The 19684-nt window shown below is 39.4% G+C and overlaps 1 protein-coding gene and 1 pseudogene across 1 annotated transcript in view; both read right to left on the reverse strand.

Moving 5' to 3' along the window:
• The window catches only part of RAD50 (RAD50 double strand break repair protein), an 83662-nt gene extending 70914 nt beyond the window's left edge, over positions 1 to 12748 (reverse strand). Inside the window, exons 1-2 of the mRNA XM_032425195.1 lie at positions 12303 to 12748; positions 10282 to 10365 (exon numbers count right to left, since the gene is read on the reverse strand). Of these exons, the coding sequence (XP_032281086.1) occupies positions 10282 to 10365; positions 12303 to 12431 (213 nt within the window). The 5' untranslated portion in view covers positions 12432 to 12748. The remainder of the gene's footprint in view (positions 1 to 10281; positions 10366 to 12302) is intronic.
• On the reverse strand, positions 7645 to 7794 carry LOC116645342 (annotated as a pseudogene).
• Positions 12749 to 19684: the final 6936 nt, after the last annotated feature.

Below are 19684 nucleotides of genomic sequence, written 5' to 3' on the forward strand. Positions count from 1 at the left end.
GCTTCTTCATATACCCACTAATTTTTTTTTTATTACATCTTAGACTCTCGGACACTGTAGATGCTACACTGGGAGTTTGGCCTGTGTCAACTTCCTTTAGAAAGTACTGAGTTTTGTTTTAGCAAGCGTTAATTTATTGGAAATACACCTTGATTCTGTCAAAGCTTATTTTAGATTTGTTAGGATGGCCTTTCTGAGGTCTCAAAAGAACACTAGGGTTCCAGAAGGCCTCCTTACTCTGGCATATCAAAACTCAAATGTCCCCCAGCAGTGTGTAACCTCTAGAATATCCATTCAGCTCACAGTCCCACTCCTCTACCCCACTAGTTGTTCTCTGCTAGCCCTCACTGAATCCTGTCCTGGACACACGTAGCTTAGTATCTAGCCAAAGATTCAACAGTCCCTTACACTGATTTCTGGTGCCCATCTATGCAAAGCAATCCCACTCCTGTATCTTTCCTATAATCCTTCAGCCACCTCAGTAAACCCACACTTCTACCTTTGTTTCATCTACCTAGCAATACCACAATTCTCTGTTGGGTTCTAATTCCATGTATAGAAAGCTAGAATGAATGCGTAGTCACATCATATATTTCTCTATTCTCAAGATCACAGCCCTGCAGCATCTGTTGTCCAATACCTAAAAACAGTTGCTTCAATTATTTGTTCCAGTTTTATAGTTATCTTGGAAGCAAAAGTATACTACTTATTACTCTACTGTAACCAAAACACAAGTCCTGCATCCTGCCTTTTTTTTTTTTTTTTTTAATCACAGACTATCTTTTGTTGGCCTTTTAATAACTTTTTGTCATAAATCTAACTTTGATATTAATTCATCAAATCATTCAAAAATGATTAAGCACAAATTTATTAAGCACTTATAACTTCCATGTGTTGTTTTGGTTTGAGAACGAAGGACATTTTTTCCTGTGACGTATGGAAGACAGGTTAAACAGAAGTGTAGAAGAAGATGTGTTAAACATCATCTTAAGAGACATACAGGATGCTCTGGAAACACAAAGCAGGCGCATCTAATCTACCTAGTAGAGTTCTGGGAACGTTTCCTAAAGGAAGTGAATGTTTAAACTGAGAACTGCCAGATGGGCAGGAGTTAGGCAGATGAAAAGATATGAGTCACTGAACAGTTAAAGTAATTTCAGAAAGTATGGTGCAGAAAGTAGGGGAAAGGGGAGTAAAGACAGGAAATGGCTCCAGTAATTAAGAGCCTTCTGAAACATGTTAAGGGCTTTGGACGTAAGGCAATGGAAAGTCAAAGAGGGGTTTAATCCAGGAGAAATGCATGTAGTAGATACGCATTTTAGACGAATCACTTAGCCTTCAGGATAAACAAACTGCCCTGAGGCAAGACAGGAGGTAGGGAGTAACCCAGGAGAAACGGGAAGACAGCCTGCATAAGAGCTTCAGCACTGAGGATGGAGTTGAGGGAGAAGTTGCTGGACTGGCTGCTCAGAAGCTGCAGGACTCAAAATTAATATATAGAAATCTACTGCATTTCTATACATTAATAACAAAATAGCAGAAAGAAAAATTAAGAAAACAATCCCATTTACAATTGCACCAAAAAGAATAAAATGCCCAGGAATAAATTTAACCAAGGAGGAGAAAGACCTATACTCTAAAAACTATAAGACAATGATGAAACAAACTGAAGATGACACAAATGGAAAGATATGCCATGCTCATGGATTGGAAAAATACTGTTAAAATGTCCATACTACCCAAAGCAATCTAAAGATTCAATGCAATCCCTATCAAAATACCAACGGCATTTTTCACAGAACTAGAACAAGTAGTCCTAAAATTTGTATGGAATCACACACAGAAGACCCTGAAAAGCCAAAGCAATCTCGGAAAGGACAAAGCTGAAGGTATTACAGTCCCAAATTCCAAGAAATACTACAAAGCTGTAGTAATCAAACAGGATGATACTGGCACAAAAACAGACACACAGATCAACAGAATAGAAGCCCAGAAATAAACCCATGCTTATATGGTCAATTAATCTACAACAAAGGAGACAGGAATATACAATAGGGAAAAAATAGTTTCATCAATAAATGGTGATAGGAAAACTGGACAGTTATATGTGAAGCAATGAAACTGGACCACTTACTTTAACCATACACAAAAATAAACTCAAAATGGATTAAAGACCTAAATGTGAGACGTGAAAGCATAAAACTCCTAAAAGAAAACATGGTAATCTTGAGGACATCAGCCCTAGCAACATATTTATGAATATGTCTCTCCTCAGGTAAGGGAAAGAAAAGCAAAAATAAACTAATGGGATATCAAAATAAAAAGCTTTTGTACAGCCAAGTAAACCATCAAAAGAACAAAAAGGCAACCTAATGAATGGCAGACAATATTTCCAAATGGTATATCTGATAAGAGGTTAGTATCCAAAATATATCCAAAAAACTCATACAACACCAAAAAAACCCAAATAATCAGATTAAAAAGAGGCAGAGCACCCAAATAGACAGATATTTTCCCAAAGACATACTGATGGCCAAAAGACACATGAAAAAATGCTCGACATTACTCATCATCAGGGAAATGCAAATCAAAACCACAAAGAGACACCACTTCACTCCACTCCGAATGGCTAATATCAAAAAGGCAAGAAGTAATAAGCGTGGGCGAGGATGTGGAGAAAGAGAACCCTCGTGCATTGTTTGGTAGAAATGTAAATTGGTGCGACCATCGTGGAAAAAAGTATGGAGGTTCCTTAAATACTAAAACCAGAAATATTATATGATGTAGTAATTCCACTAGCGGGTATTTACCCCCCAAAAATGAAAACATAATTTGAAAAGATAATAATGCACAGCTATGTTTATTGCAGCATTATTTACAAAAGCCAAGTGTGCATCTATAGATGAACAGATGAAGATGTGGTATATACATATGATGAAATATTACTCTGCCATAAAAAAGAATGACATCTTGCCATCTGCGGCGACATGAATAGATCTAGAGAGTATTACGTGTAAAATAAGTCAGAAAAAGACAAATACTGTACGATTTCACTTATATGTGGAATCTAAAAAACAAAATAAATAATAAAAAAAAACAACCAGAAATAGACTCATATATATGGAGAACTGGTGGTCACCAGAGGGGAGGGAGGTAGGGGAATGGGTGAAACGATTCAAGAGGATTAAGAGGTACAAACTTCCAGAATAAGTAAGTCAGAGATGAAAAGTACAGCATAGAGAATGAGGTCAATAATACTGCAATAACATTTCAGGGTGATGACAGATGTTAACTACAGTGATAGTGCTGAGCTTTGCACAACCTAGAGAACTACTGAATTACTACGTTGTGCACCTGAAATTAATATAACACTGTAACAACTATACTTAAACTGTAGAACTTAAAAAAACAACATACAACTTAAACAAAAAAAGGAGCTGCCTCTTGAGATATAGATGTGTCAGTGAGGAATTGACAAGATGTTGATATTCAGCTTTGAAAGCCCAGGGACTTGATGCTATCATTTCAACTCAAGGAAAGTAGTTGCTGAGGTCTTAATCCACAGTAGTTAAAGGAATTATGCATCTATGTACTAGAAAATGAGTTAATTTTTTTAAACATGCCCTACCAGCAGGTCAAATAAACATTCATTCTCCTTGGCATCTACCTTTCTAGGACTTAGCTACCAGTCAAGTATTAAATTAGTAAGGAGAATTTTAAGCAAAGGCTATCTTGTAGCATTTCAATCACCATATTGCTGGTGAGCATAATAAGGAAGAGTTTCTTCAAAAGGAGTAATTCAGGGGATACCTGGGTGGCTCAGTCGGTTACAGCATCTGCCTTCGGCTCAGCTCATGATCCCAGAGTCCTGGGTTCCAGTCCTGCATCGGGCTCCCTGCTCAGTGGGGAGCCTGCTTCTCCCTGTGCCTGCCACTCCCCCTGCTTGTGCTTGAGCGCACTCTCCCCCCACCCCCGTCTCTGACAAATAAATAAAATCTTTTTTAAAAAAAGGAGTAATTTAGATTTTTTAAGGCAATGAAATAAATACTACATTTTAGAACCATTTCTATCCAAAAGAATAAAACAAAACAATTTAAGCCCTTCCCTTTCCAAACAATCTACTTGGAAAACCATAAGATAGGGTAGAAGAAGGTATGTATTCATGCTGGCTGAAGGTGGGGGGACATGGCAACTCAGCCTAGAGCAAGATGACTGCATAGGCTGAGAAGGGTGTCCACATGGGCAGACAGCTTGCCACAGGGTTTCAATAGTCCAAGGGTGTCAGAGTTCAAACAGGACGAAAAGGGCATCCATGAGTAGGGATGAGCCAGCTCAAGGGGAAGGTGTCCACACTGGGGGAAAACAATGTGGGAATTCAGAGCCGGACAATGTTAAGGAGGGAATCCACAAGAAGGAAAGTGTGCTGGGATAATTCAGATTCCAGATGAGAGAGGACATCCCTATAAGAGTCCACCTAAAGATTATCAGAGATTGAGAAGGGTAAGATACCCATTGGGAGAAATGGGGAGGTGATCTAGCATGGGAAGTCAAAGCAGGATGGGAAACCATCCATGTGAGGGGACCAGCATGAGGAGTTAGAGCCCAAGCAAGGTGAGGAGGGCGTTCACATGGGGTAGCATCAGTCCAGCCTGGGGTGTTGGGAGCTCTACTACAGTGACGGGAGATTCATTACAAACATGGGGATTGATCAAATAAGTAAATATATTAAGAATATAGTCAATTCCTTGCTTCTCACTGTCTTCACTCTATTTACCAGGCAATGGGTTAAATGCTACTTTCCAATTTACTCATCCCTTGATGAAATCCAATTTTCCAACTTGCTCAGTGCTTACCATTGAGCCGCTGAACTAGACAGAAAAAACACAACCATGATGACTGGTCTTCTTACAAACTTTCACCCACAAACCTCAAGTGACCGAATGACACCATCATGTAACCCTGTAACACTTCCCTAATCAACTTACCTCTGAGCTAAAAACCACCTTACACTTTTTCAAGCCTCTATAAACCCCTTTTCCCACAGTCAGCCAACAATTTCACTTCTTTTTTCCACTGAGAATATAGAAACAATCCAAAGACAACTGATTTATTCTCTCACCTCTAAATTTAACAATTATATACTGTGCCTGCCATCCTCTTACAATAGATAAACAGCTTGTACTCCTATTAACTCCTTCAGTCAAGCAATGGATCCTCTCTCTTCTTGCCTACTCCAGGATTTAACTCTGCAATTATCACTTCTCCTGCATCAATTTTTTTCCTCTGTCCAGGGTCATTTCTATCAGTCTAGAAATGCTCTATCCCATATATTTGCTTTATCCCATATTTATCCCACATGAGTTAAATCCTATAGTGCTTAAAAACACATATATGGGAGCGATATGTGACAAAGAAACAGCTGTAGAAATAAGCATCTGGTTAATTTACAGTATCAACCAGAAGCGAAACAAAGCTAATGAGATGCAGACAACAGAGCTGAGCTTCTGAGGGTTCAGGTCAACTGAAGAGATGTGAATGAGGTCAGAGAATGAATGGGGGACTGAGGTAGTCACAAGTTTGAAACAAGTAGAGGAGAAAGGGGGAAGGTAAGCAAATGGAGCAATATGGAAGTCAAAGTTCCTAAGAAGAGAGAAACAACTGAAGACAGGTAAGAAAGATTGGTTAGGAGCAGCCAAAAAACTCAGGTGTTTAAGATAAGGTAAACAGTATTAGGTGCAGGGACAAATTAAAGCAAGGAAAAGAAAAGAAAAGCCAAATATATAAGAGGAACTGAAATGATGAGAAGAACATAGTAGGATGGGAAAATTGAGGGGATGTGGGCAATTCAGGTGAGGGGAATGACTCCCTCCATAACAGCAGGTATGAATGACTCAAGAGACAAGAGCTGATGAACAAAACAGTATGGGTGGGAGCTCAGAACTGGGAAATGAGAGCAGCTGAAAAGCGGGTAGTGAGGAAAACTAAACGACCAAGGCCAGAAGAATCAGAGGGAGGACATGAGCAGACAGCTGAGAAAAATAGCTCTAGAAAGACAAAAGCATTAGGAAGGGGAATGGGTGACTGACAGACTGAGATTGTCAGAGATGCCAGAGCATCAATCAACACAGAAACATCCAGAAAAACAACGAAAATACGTAAGACACAACAAAACAAGAATAGTCAACAAAACTCTCCTTGATCCTGCAAACATTTTCAGCTACTTCCTTCCTTCCACTCAAAGCAAACTCATAAAACAATTCTGTGTTTCGCTTTATCTCCTGTTTTTCCACATTACTGAAACTGTTTTTGTCAAGATGACCACTGGCCTCCACGCAGCCGAACCCTCCTGACTTGAGCTGGAACATACTTGACACAGCCGACGTCTCTTAACTTCTCGTTAACACTTCATCCTCTTGTCTTCCAACACCCCCCCTCTCCAAGTTTTCCCTACTTTGCCAGTTATTCCCTTAGCATCTTTGGCAGGTGCCTCCTCCCTGTCCCTATTTCTACATGTTAATGTGCTCTAGTTAAGATTTTCCATCTCGGACACCTGGGTGGCTCAGCTGGTTAAGCATCTGCCTTCGGCTCAGGTCATGATCCCAGGGTCCTGGGATTGAGTCCCACATGGGGCTCCCTGCTCAGCGGGGAGCCTGCTTCTCCCTCTCCCTCTGCCGCTCCCCCTGCTTGTGCTCGCTCGCTCTCTCTCAAATAAATAACATCTTCAAAAAAAAAAAAATCCCCCATCTCTCCTCTATATTCACTCCTTATGTGGGCCCATCTGGCTTTAAAATTACAGATAACTGTATACATCAATGATGCCTAATTTTCTTTCTCTAGCTCGGAACTCTCCCCTGGACATACTTCTGTTTGCCTACTGGACATTTTGGGTATCTCACACACATCCCAGATTCACACGTTTAAACCAGAGCCACCCAAATGTCCTTTTCCAGAGTTTCCTCATTGTGATAAACAGCGACACTACTTTATTTGATTTTTCAAGTCAAAAAACTTGAAGTTATGTTTGATGCTTCTACTTCTCTTATACACCATTACTCAAACCATCAACTCATCTGCTGGTACTCCCTTGAAAATGCGTCCCAAATCCAAGCATTTCTCAGCATTTCTACCATTACTACCTTAATCAAAACACCAATACATCTCACCTGGATTATCACAAAATCTCCTTTATTAGTCTCTACCCTTACCACCTACAAATAGTCTTCTCTCAGCTGCCAGACTGATTGCTTTAAAATACACACCATGCGCTTCTCCTGCATTATTTCTTCCAAAAGATTCCTGTTTAAATGAAAACAGAACCCAAAGGATTGCAGAACCTAGTCCTAGCTCTCTGATTTAATTTTCTACCAGGCATCTCACCATTTTGCTCCTCCTTGTGATTCCTTGAACACATCAAGCATGCATCTACTTAAGGGACTTTGCACTTAGTATTAACACTAACTGGAATGTTACTCCCAGACTGTGAACAACTCATTCCCTCTAGAATGAGTATTTAAAAGGTGACTCTGATTGCTGTGTGGAAAAGAGAACTCTGAGAATGAGGGCAGGAAAACCAGTTTGGAGACTATCAGAATAACTCAAAGGGAAGAGGAAGGTGGATTAGACTGGGAAAGGATCAGTGAAGATGGAATAAAAGGACAAGTGCTCGCTTCAGCAGCACATATACTAAAATTGGAATAAAGGGACACATTCCAGACATATTTTAGTGCAATGGATGAGCCTTACCCTGGGAGAACCACCTTCATGATCATGGTATCTCCCTTGCCAGGTAAGTATCCATGGACATACTTGAAAAGACTAACTACGGACTGCTTATCAACTGGCAACAGGGGGAGATAAAGCAATCAATCAAAGGATAACACACAGGTTTTGGCATTAGCAAATGTGTGGATGGTGATATCATTTATTAAACCGGAGAGTATGGAGGTAGTACCAGACTTGAGACCGTGAGAGGAATAGGGGGAACAGGGAACCACGAGTTCTGTTTTGAACACGTTAAAGAGATGCCCATTAAATATCCAAAGAAAAGCTGGACATATGTATCTAGAGTTTAGGAAAGAAGTTTGGGCTAAATATATAAATCAAGAATAATATGCACATAACCAGTACTTAAAGCCATGAGAATGAATGAGATCACCCAAGAAGAGTAAGGCAAAAATAGACTCAGTAAAGGAGACTAAAATATGGCCAGTGAAAAAGGAGGCCTGAGATAATGGTGCTACGGAAGCCAAGAGCAATGTTTTTTAAAAACGGAATAAGAAGCTGTATCAAATCTTCTGAGAAGTTACTGAGAATTACAAAATGACCACTTTATCTGGCAACATGAAGATTATTGGCAGCCTTATAACAGCAATTTTAGTGAGGGGGAAAAAAGAAAATCTGAACAGAGCAGGCTGGGGACAAAATGGGAAGCAATAAAACGAAGACGATGAGTACATACAACTCTTGTGAACTGAGCTATAAGCCTGAACGGAGGTAGTAGCCAGAAGGTGATCTGGAGTAAAGGGAGAGTTTGTTTGTTTGTAGACTAGAGCTACCAGAGCATGCTGATATAAATGATCTTATGAAGAGGGAGAAACTGCTAAAACAGAAGAAGGTAACTGCAAAGCAAAACGCTTGCATTGACAAAAGGGACTGATTGGTTCTAGCCTCCAAGAACAGTTGGTTGCCTTTGGATAAAACAGAAAACAATTTACCCTTAATACAAAAGAAAAAAACAGTACCGGTACAAACGAAGGGTAGTTTGGAAGATTTGAAGATTGGAAAATGAGGTACTTTTTATCCGATTCCTAATTTTTCAATAAATTACAAGGCAAGATCATCAACTGAACAGAGCAGATTGCAGGTTTAAGGAAACAGAAGGCGTGAAATTGTCATTGCACAGAGGGCTCAATGTACTAAATGATTTTACTATCTCTAAAAGAAAAGTTTATAAATATTTTCACAATTACAGTTACCTTTAGTCATATAAAAGTGGGAACACCTTAAATGACCACCAATAGGGGGTCAACTGAATAAACTATACAATATAAACTCAGTGGATTAGTAATTTTAGTAATTAAAACCAGTGAAATAAAAGTGTGCGTATAGGGCGCCTGGGTGGCTCAGTTGTTAAGCGTCTGCCTTCAGCTCAGGTCATGATCCCAGGGTCCTGGGATCGAGCCCGCATCGGGCTCCCTGTTCCGCGGGAAGCCTGCTTCTCCCTCTCCCTCTTGTGTTCCCTCTCTTGCTGTCTCTCTGTCAAATAAATAAAATCTTTAAAAAAAAAAAAAAAAAAAAGTGTGCGTATATATATTAACATATGTGTAGCATGTCACTAAAAATTTGATTCACACAATAGTATAAAATGTTACCGGTGTTTTGAAATATTTACATTTGAGTGTATTTATATCCACACACAAGTATGTTTTTATAAACAGAAAAAAGCCTGAGAAATATACAACAAACTATTAAGGAGGACTGGTGGGTAACTGAGAGAAGCACATGAAACCACTATATATATAAAACAAGAAAAACCTGTAAGCCAAAATACGTAGTATAGAAAATCTATGTCCTTTACACTCAGTAATGGTATAAACACTGTAATTCCAAGATTTGTACACAAAGACTTAAATTATGGCACATTTTAACGAAAAACTAAAAGCAATCTAAATGTAAGAAAATTATGCAACTATTAAAAATGTTCATAATAGGTTACACGTTTTAAGTAGGAAATATTTCAGACATACAAAAAGTATAAAGAATAAAAGAAGCACCCATATGCCAAAAACCTAGATTAAGAATTTAATGTATTCTTTAATGACAGGGGACCTTATGGTAACGTTAAGTGGGAAAAAAACATGAGAATGCAAAACTAGGGTATGACTTTAGCTATGTAAGACCATATGTACAGGAGAATAAAATACATGAAAATGTCAACAGTGGTTGTCACTGGGTGCTAAGACTGTGTGGATTTTCCTATCTCTTTATACTTTTCCACTGTCAGGTTTTCTACAATAAGCCTTATCATTTTTATAATTATAAAAATTTTATTTTGAAAATACTTAAGTTCAGGGCGCCTGGGTGGCTCAGTTGGTTAAGCGTCTGCCTTCGACTCACGTCACGATCTCCAGGCGCTGGGATTGAGCCCCACATTGGGATTCCTGCTCGGCAGGGAGTCTGCTTCTCTCTCTCCCTCTGCCCTTCCCCACTGCTCATTCTCTCTCCCTCAAATAAACAAATAAAATCTTAAAAAAAACAACTTAAGTTCACTAGCACCATTACCTTGGGATCATGAACAAATGTATTTCCTTTGGTTCCAGGAGGAAAATCTCCAGTACAAATATATTTTAGACATTCAATGATGGTCTAAAAAAAATAAAAAATTGTATTATTTAGTAATAAGAGAACCAGAGAAGTTTATCATAAAATGTTAACTTGTTACAGAAACTATAAAAGATGTAAGATAAAATTTGATATTCTAAAACCTGTAATATGGAAAAACTTAATTAAAAAGGTATACTAATATAAAAAATTATTATTTAAAAAAGTCCTCTATTTCCAATTAGAACCTTTCAAACTAATTTAATAATAACAATGGCTAATGTAAAATACGGTTACCATAGTTGATAACACCGTTTTTGTATAAATGAAATTTGCTGAGGGTAAAACTAAAAATATTCTTACAAAAAAAAAGAGGTGATAGATGTGTTAATTAACTAGATAGGAGGGATCCTCTCACAATGTACAGTACATTAAATTACCCCGATAAAGGGGTGCTTGCATGGCTCAAATGGTTAAGCATCTGCCTTCGGCCCAGGTCATGATCTCAGGGTCCTGGGATTGAGTCCCACATAGGCATCGGGCTCCCTGCTCAGCGGGAAGCCTGCTTCTCCCTCTCCCACTCCCGCTGCTTGTGTTCCCTCTCTTGCTGTGTCCTGTCAAATAAATAAAATCTTTTAAAAAAATGAAAATAAGAATAAATTACCCCGATATATTCTTTAAATATCCTACAATTTTATATATGAAATCACACCCCAATAAAGCCAAAACTTTTTAAAGTTAAATTTTAAAAAATGGCTAATAGTTACACAGGACTTACTATGTGCCCATATTACTAACCACCCACCTTTACATACATTAACCACTTAATTTTCACATTAATCTTAGGTTGTAGAAAACTTTATCTCCATTTTATGAGAAAACTAAAGCACAATGCATTTGGCTCACTCTTGCCCAGTCGCACAGCTAATAAAAGGTGAAGCAAATTATATGTATTTGGACAGCTAATGTTCATAAACACTATGCCAGTCTCCCTTCCAGTAGAGCACTTCATACAATTCTAGGTACACAACAGGCATTCAATAAGTAACTTTTTCACATAAGCACAAGTAGACAAGAGTGTGGCATTCAATGCTCAACTCGAAACCTCTCTTTCTGTATCCTTTTTGCTTCGTTTAGTCTTCTCTGTTACACAGACAACGCCCTGCTTTCTCTCAAGCCACCCTTAAAGGGCAGACAGTCTCTTGGGCACCTGGGTGGCTCAGTCGGTTAAGCCGCTGCCTTCGGCTCAGGTCATGATCCCAGGGTCCTGGGATCCAGCCCCACATCGGGCTCCCTGCTCAGCGGGGAGCCTGCTTCTCCCTCTCCCTGCCTACTTGTTCTCTCTCTGTCAAATAAATAAAATCTTAAAAAAAAAAAAAAAAAAGTAGACAGTCTCTTGGCTATCCTCTTCCCGTAACTGCATGCCACTCCAGGGTCCAACTCAAATTTCTAAACATTCCCTGGGCCTTAAAAAGTCAAAGTAAATAAGCTGTGCTCCAATTTTCTATTATGACTAGGTAAGAGTCCTAAACTCTTCTCAGAAGGTCCTATGTTTATCATATAACTTTTTAAGTAATTCCTATAATGGGACAACTGCCAGGAAGTGAATGCTATGTTTTGGGAGCAAGGAGAGTGTTTAAAAAAACAACAGTGCAGACTAAAAGGCTTCGTACAAGAATGTAAGCTCGCTGAGTGAGCGCGCGGGATTCTCAAGTAAACCTTGTGCACCCAACAAGCCTGGATACCCTGACGAGGCTGGGACTGGTCGCCTCCTAAGGTCGCTGGGGCTTGCAGGCGACACCAGGCCACGCCCAGGGGCCGGGGCCCCACCGGACGCCCACGCACTTCCTGGGGCCCCCGAAAGCTGAGCCACAGGAACGCCTCCCCTCTCGTCCTTATTATTCTGCGCTCCCCAGATATTTCATTCTCCAGTTCGCAAGATGCGGCGGCCCGTAAACTGAAGGGGGCTCCTGAGGACTTACCGTCTTCCCCGCCCCATTGGGTCCAACCAAAATTGTGAGGGGGCTGAAAAAAGTGATAATTTGCTTATCTTTGTCCTCTATTCCAAAACTCCGCACGCCCAAAATGCTCATCTTTTCGATCCGGGACATGTTTGCAAATGTTTCTTTTCTCAACACCTGGAGCCTAAAGCCGCGTCCCACCGAGACTTAGCTGTGACGCCGGAGCAGGGCGAGCACCGGCCGTGAGGACCCGCGAGTCTCCGAATTGGGAGGCTCCAAGCAGGAGCGAAGGCTCTGGCTGGAACTCTTCCTCCCACACCGGCTTCCTTCCCGCCTGACGAGCGAGAGCGGGGGTGGGGGCCGGGCCGGGGCCGCCCGCGGTAGACACGAATCGCAGACCCAAGGACCCCGCAAACAGGGTGCACTCACAGATTCCCGCCGCGGCCTCCCCGCGGGTCACGTGGGTCGCTAGCGCCAGCGTGCATTTACGCCGCAGGCCAGGGGCACGCCGGGAAGTCGGAGGCTCGCGGTGCGCGCGCAGCTCTGGCTTCCGGGAGCCGGTCAAGCCCGCCGGGTCTTTTGCTGGTGGTCGGGCAGTTCGCCTCCTTGCTGGGTGCGGGGCAGCCTTAAGCCCTAACTCTGAGGACGGCAAACACTTGTGACAAACAGTGGTTATCAAAGTGTGATCCTGGGATGCCTGGGATGAAAGGGAGTGCGATGTCGGCTAATGTCAAAACTATTTTCTAAGAATATAAAGACGTCCCTCCGTTTTTCATTCTCTTTCGCTCTGTAATGTACGCACATGACGTATGGTGACGCCATCGCAATGATGGCTGATAGAATGTGTGCTTGTATATTTCTTGTGCTAAAAAAAAAAATCTCAATTTTAATTTCCCAATTGAGTAAATATTGATAGTTATAACTCACATCAAAGCTCTTTGGGGTTCGCAGTAATTTTTAAGAGTGTAGGTGTCTAAGATCAAAAGTTGGGGAACTGCTGTAGACCAAAAGCCAAATGCTGTTACAAAACTATAAAATGTTACGCAAATATGACGTGAAAGAAATCCATTCCTCTGAGTACCACCATAAGAACAGACACCTTTAAAATAAGAGATTCGGTTATGCAAGATGAACAATGAGAGACGTCCTGTACCATAATGCCTATAGTTAACAATACTATATTGTGTAACAATACTATATTGTGTACTTAAAAATTTGCTGAGAGGGTAGATCTGGTGATAAGTGTTCTTATCACATAAACAAAAATAAGTTAAAAAGGAGGGTGCAAACTTTAGGAAATAATGGATATACCAATGGCACTGACTATAGTGATGGTGTCACTGGTGGTGCATACTTACCTCCAAAGCCATCAAGTTGTATATATTAAGTATGTACCGCTTTTTGTATGTTTAAAAAAATTTAATGTTTGTATGATAAAAAATGTTAAGTAAAATAAGAGAAACAATGATTGAATATTGCTTTTTGGAACCCAACTTATGGAGGGCTATCACATGCAAGACCTACAGGAAAAATGACAGAAATTACAAAACAATAGTGGAAGACATTAAAATCAAAACAAAAACTTTGGATTATTGATCCAGAAAAATGTAGGAAATGGCCTCCAATCACATAATCCCCAATCATTTACAGAACTTAATACATAAGCTAAAATATTCATGTCAAAGGATGCAAGTGGGGAAAGCCAGTGAGTACTCTCTTGCTGTACCAAGGAAGAAACATGAAAGCATCAGTTATCATAATACATATTTTAAGTTACTAATGGAACACAACAGGTTGAAAATATACAGTAATGCTTTATGTAATGAACAATGTAATCTTAAAAATAAGAAAAGATTAGAACCCATTTTTAAAATTTTTTAAAGATTTTATTAATTTATTTGAGAGAGAGAGAGAGCATGAGCAGGGGGAGGGGCAGAGGAAGAGGGAGAAGCAGACTCCCTGCTGAGCAGGGAGCACAATGAGGGACTCTATCCCAGGACCCTGGGATCATGACCTGAGCCAAAGGCAGATGCTTAACCCACTGAGCCACCCAGGTGCCCCTAGAGCCCATTTTTAAAGTCAGTTTATTTAAGCATTATTTACATACAGTAAAAGTCTCCCTTTTCCAGGGTACAGTTTCATGACTTTTGACAAATGTAAACAGTTGTTTAACCACCAAGGCCATTTTTTTTCTACCACCACACATTTGCATTGCTTGGATACTTGGATATCAATAGGAAGAAAAAAGCAAATCTGTATCTTATTTAACTTACCACTGGATAAGTTTCAGGTGGATGAAGATCTATATCTTTCTGGCAGCAATAAAAGTAGAGCCCAAGAATGTAATTACCCCCACTTTTAAAGGAGAATTTTATGACCCAAAGTAACATAAGAAATTAACAATGATTGAGACAACCAGACTTTATACGTCTCCTGCTGTGATTTTTTTTCAAGTATAGCTGACACACAATGTTACATCAGTTTCAGGTGTATAACATAGTGATTCAACAAATTTATACTATATGCTATGCTTACCGCAAGTATAGCCACCATCTGTCACCATACAACTTATTACAATACCATTGACTATATTCTTCTACTGTCACCTTACCAGGAAGTACCCAATATTATTTCCTATGTGTTTGGTTTTTAAAAATTAACTTGAATCTAATCACACTTTTACACTTAGCCTCCAGTTCACAGGAATTGGGATTAGGTTAATAACACCCAAGAGGGGCGCCTGGGTGGCTCAGTCGTTAAGCGTCTGCCTTGGGCTCAGGTCGTGATCCCAGGGTTCTGGGATCGAGCCCCTCATCGGGCTCCCTGCTCAGCGGAAAGCCTGCTTCTCCCTCTCCCACTCCCCCTGCTTGTGTTCCCTCTCTAGCTGTGTCCCTTTCTGTCAAATAAATAAAATCTTAAAAATAAAAATAAAAATAGCACCACAAGGATGGAAAAGGTAAATCTGGAAGGTGGAATGTGTTATAAGACACTGGCCCAGGCTCTCAGATCAGTGTCATTAAAACAAGGACTGCTGTAGATTCTAAAAGACTTTTTAAAAAAGATTTATTTATTCATTTTAGAGAGAGAGTGAGAGAGCAGGGGGAGAACAGGGGGAGAGGGAGATAGAGTATTAAGCAGACTGTGCTGAGCACAGAGCCCAACTTTAAATAAAATAAAATAAAATAAAATAAAATAAAATAAAAGACTTTATTTTAAAAAAAGATGCAACATATGGTCCTGGTTTGGATCTTTGTTTGCACATAGAGATGTGAAGGGAATTTGGGGGATACATAGGGAAATTTGAATGTAGTCCACAAATTACATGCTAAAAAATTGTTATTGTTAATTTCATTATATTTGATGCGACAGTATCTTACTATGTAAGAAAATGATTCCTTTTTGAGATACATATGAAGTGTTAATGATGGAGCATCATGCTTTTCTGTAACTTACTTTAAAATACTTCAGGAAAAAACAGCAAACTGAAGAAAAAATTGACATGACAAAGTAGCCAGATTCCATGACAAAAAAAATTCAACTTTGTAACAGTTTTATAGGAAACTATAAGACTAAGAGAACAACCCGAGGAAGGGGGTAGAAACGAACTGCAATAAAAATGATTAATCCCTAAAATAAAAAGAACTGAAAAAGCAAACTAGTCAAGTTCCTATTTCTCAGTAAGCTATTACTGGAAAATGTTTTATTTTGCTTATATCATAATTAATGAAATGAAAAATAAATCTACTATGAGATACTATTTTATACTTACTAGTGAATCTCTTTTTCTGTATAGTACTTTCTGACACAAATTCTTTTTCTGGTATTGATATTGATACATTAGCTTTCTTTTGATTACTGTTTGTCCAGTATATCTTTCTATCCCTTGATTTTCAACCTTTTAGCGTCATTTTACGTGAAGTATATCTCTTGAAAATAGCAGAGAGACGATTTTTGGTAGAATTTTACAGTATCTGCCTTTCAATAGATGAGTTTACTCTGTTTTTATTACTGTGATTCATGATAAATTTGGATGTATTTCTCATATCTCTTTCTGTGCTTTTTCTTTGCTTCTTTCTCTCCTTTCCTGGTTTCTGGATTGATTGAGCTTTTTTTTGGCCCTTGTTTTATTCTACTGGCTTGGAAGTTGTACGTTCTATTCCTATTCTTTTAGTGGTTCCTCTTATATTTTTCACATGCCTATTTTGAAATCTAAAGTTAATATCTTTTTTTTTAATCGAGCGATAGTAAAATTTATTGAGGGATAGTACAAAGTTCCCGAAGAGGGAGGGTACCTGAAAGGGTTGCCCTAAATTTAATATCATCAGGAAATTTCTAAACAGCACAAGAAAAATAAAATGCATCAACTCTGATCACTGTATCTCCCACATTATAATTGTTTACTATTTGTGTTCCTCATTGTCTTGAAATCCCCTAAATAAGTTATTTTTTAACCAGCATTATTTATTTAGGCTTACCAACATATTTATCAATCTAGTTGATTACCTCGGCTTCTTGCATCCCACCTTTCATGGGGGTTCCTCTTGCTCATTACATCAGCAAAATGATTAAACCCCAGTGCTAAAGAACTTTCAAGGAAAAAAATCTATCCCGCAGTGCTGACAGCAGGATTAAACAAAGCTATGTTTGTGAAAGTGCTTTGTAAGTTGTAAAACACTAAAAATGCAAGGGATTTATTTTTTGTCCATTTAATATTTTCAGAGGGGTGATCTGGTAAAATGTAACAAGAGCTGTAAAAATGGTCACACAAGTTCCTTGGCATAAGGAAATATTTTTAAAAATTATACAAAGAACTTTCTGGTAGCATTGTTTATAGTTGTGGAAGACTAGAAACAATCCAAATGGTGAAGTGAGCTGTAGATACCAATTTCATCTAATAGCAGGTAACCTTTAAAACAATAAGTAGATCCATGAAAGAGAGGTATTTATAAGCAAAAAAGATAAACACAAGTGGCACGTATTCATTGGTTACAACTCTGTGAAGCTATCTATGTGTTAGTAAGGATCGGAAGAAGTCATCAAAAAACTGACAGTTGCTATGCCGAGGGAGGAAGTTCTGTGTTCTTCTTTCTGTAATGTTATTTATTCAATAAAAAGAATTATTTTAAAGATATGCTTGGGGATTGAAAGCATCAAGGTTAGAATAGGGTCAAAAAAAAAAGAAAGAAAGAAAGAAAGAAAGGAAGAAAGAAAGAAAGAAAGAAAGAAAGAGATGCTATCATTTTACATTTAGTCACCACAAAAAAATTTGTGGCATTATGCCCAGTTGATTGATTAGAATCAGTTCATAGAAAAGTCATTTGACCTTAAATGACTACACAGTTAGTAAAAACCACAGCTATCAGTATGTTTAAAAATATGTTGCCAATTTGGAAGCCGCTAATAGAGATAAAGGTTTTTGGGCAAAAGTTTGGATGTTACCCACGAATACAACTTTTCAATACTATTCGAAATCCTTTTACATAATTACTAGTAATTCATAAAAATTCCAAGTACTGATTGCTAATTTTCTATTCTCCTAAAATAATGTGGGTTTTTAAAAATGCCATAGTAGTTCACATTGACTTAGTCTCTACAGCTGAGTCTTAAAGTTTTGCTTTATCTTTTTTTCTAGGAGTCTGCTTTTTCTATTACCTCAGGCTCCCAGCCTGAGGGAATAGACTCCTTGAGTTTCCACAGTATTCACATTAATTTGTTCAACTAACACAGCCGTACCTGCTTATTCATTCAGTTTTTTTTTCAACAAACATTGAGTGCCTACAATAATAGGCTAGTCCTTGAGGACAAAAAGGTTAATTAAATAAAATCTTTCTACTCAAGTAGCTCACAGTCTAGTGAAAAGGTCCTGAATGCATGACATTTACAGGATGCAATGTCTTTTTAATAATGAAAGTAAAAGCAATCATTAGCTTTTCTCAACTTGCAATGTTTTCTTTTAAAGATTTTATTTATTTATTTGAGAGAGAGAGTGAGAGAGAGAGCACGAGCAGGGATGGGGAGCCAGAGAGAGAGGGAGAGGGAGAAGCAGACTCCCCGCTGAGCACGGAGCCTGATGCGGGACTCGATCCGAGGACCCCGAGATCATGACCTGAGCCGAACCGACTGAGTCACCCAGAGCCCTTGGGTGACTTTTATTTTAAAATAGTTTTAGAGTTGCAGAAGTTGCAACAATGTTATAGAGAGTTCATGTGTACCCTGCACCCAGTTTCCTATAGTACATTTGACACAACGGAGGAACCAACATTGGCACAAGTATTACTAGACTCCACTGTTTTTTTGGAATTTCCTTAGTTTTATCTATTGTCCTTTTTCTGTTCCTGGATTTCACCCATGATACCATATTACATTTGGTCACCATGCTTGGACTCCTCTGGGCTGTGATAGTTTCTCAGACACTGCTTCTTTTTGATGACCTTGACAGTTTTAAGGAGTGTTGGCTGGGCATTTTCTCCCTCAATTTGGATATGTATGATGTTTTTCTCATGGTTAGATGGAGGTTACCGGGTTTGGGGAGGAAGACCACAGAGATAAAATGCCATTCTCATTACATCATGTTAAGAGTAGTTGCTATTAACTTAACTTATCACTGTTGATGTTGACCTTGGTCTCCTGGTTGAGGTTTGTCAGGTTTCTCCATTGCAAAGTTCCTCTTCTTATAATCTCCTTCCCATACTGTATTCTTTATTTTTTTTAAAGATTGTATTTATTGGGGCGCCTGGGTGGCTCAAATGGTTAAGCATCTGCCTTTGGCTCAGGTCATGATCCCAAGGTCCTGGGATGAAGCCCCGCATTGGGCACCCTGCTCCGCAGGAAGCCTGCTTCTCCCTCTCCCACTCCCCCTGCTTGTGTTCCCTCTCTTGCTGTGTCTCTCTCTGTCAAATAAATAAATAAAAATCTTTAAAAAAATAAAGAAATAAAGATGGTATTTTTTTATTTGAGAGAGAGAGACAGAGACAGAGCATGAGCAGGGGGAGTGGCAGGCAGAGGGAGAGGGAGAAGCAGATCCCCGCTGAGCAGGGAGCTGGACACGGGGCTCGATCCCAGGACCCCTGGACCATGACCTGAGCCAAAGGCAGACACTTAACCGACTGAGCCACCCAGCTGCCCCCCACACTGTATTCTTTTTTTTTTAAAGATTTTTTTTTTTTTTTTTTTTTGAGAGAGAGAGAATGAGAGAGAGCAAGCACATGAGAGGGGGGAGGGTCAGAGGGAGAAGCAGACTCCCTGCCGAGCAGGGAGCCCGATGCGGGACTCGATCCAGGGACTCCAGGATCATGACCTGAGCCGAAGGCAGTCGCTTAACCAACTGAGCCACCCAGGCGCCCCACACTGTATTCTTTAAAATGAAGTCACTGTGTATCCCACACTTCAGGGGGATGATGCTC

The sequence above is a fragment of the Phoca vitulina genome, unplaced genomic scaffold, assembly GCF_004348235.1.
Source record: "Phoca vitulina isolate PV1807 unplaced genomic scaffold, GSC_HSeal_1.0 scaffold32, whole genome shotgun sequence".
Taxonomy (NCBI): domain Eukaryota; kingdom Metazoa; phylum Chordata; class Mammalia; order Carnivora; family Phocidae; genus Phoca; species Phoca vitulina.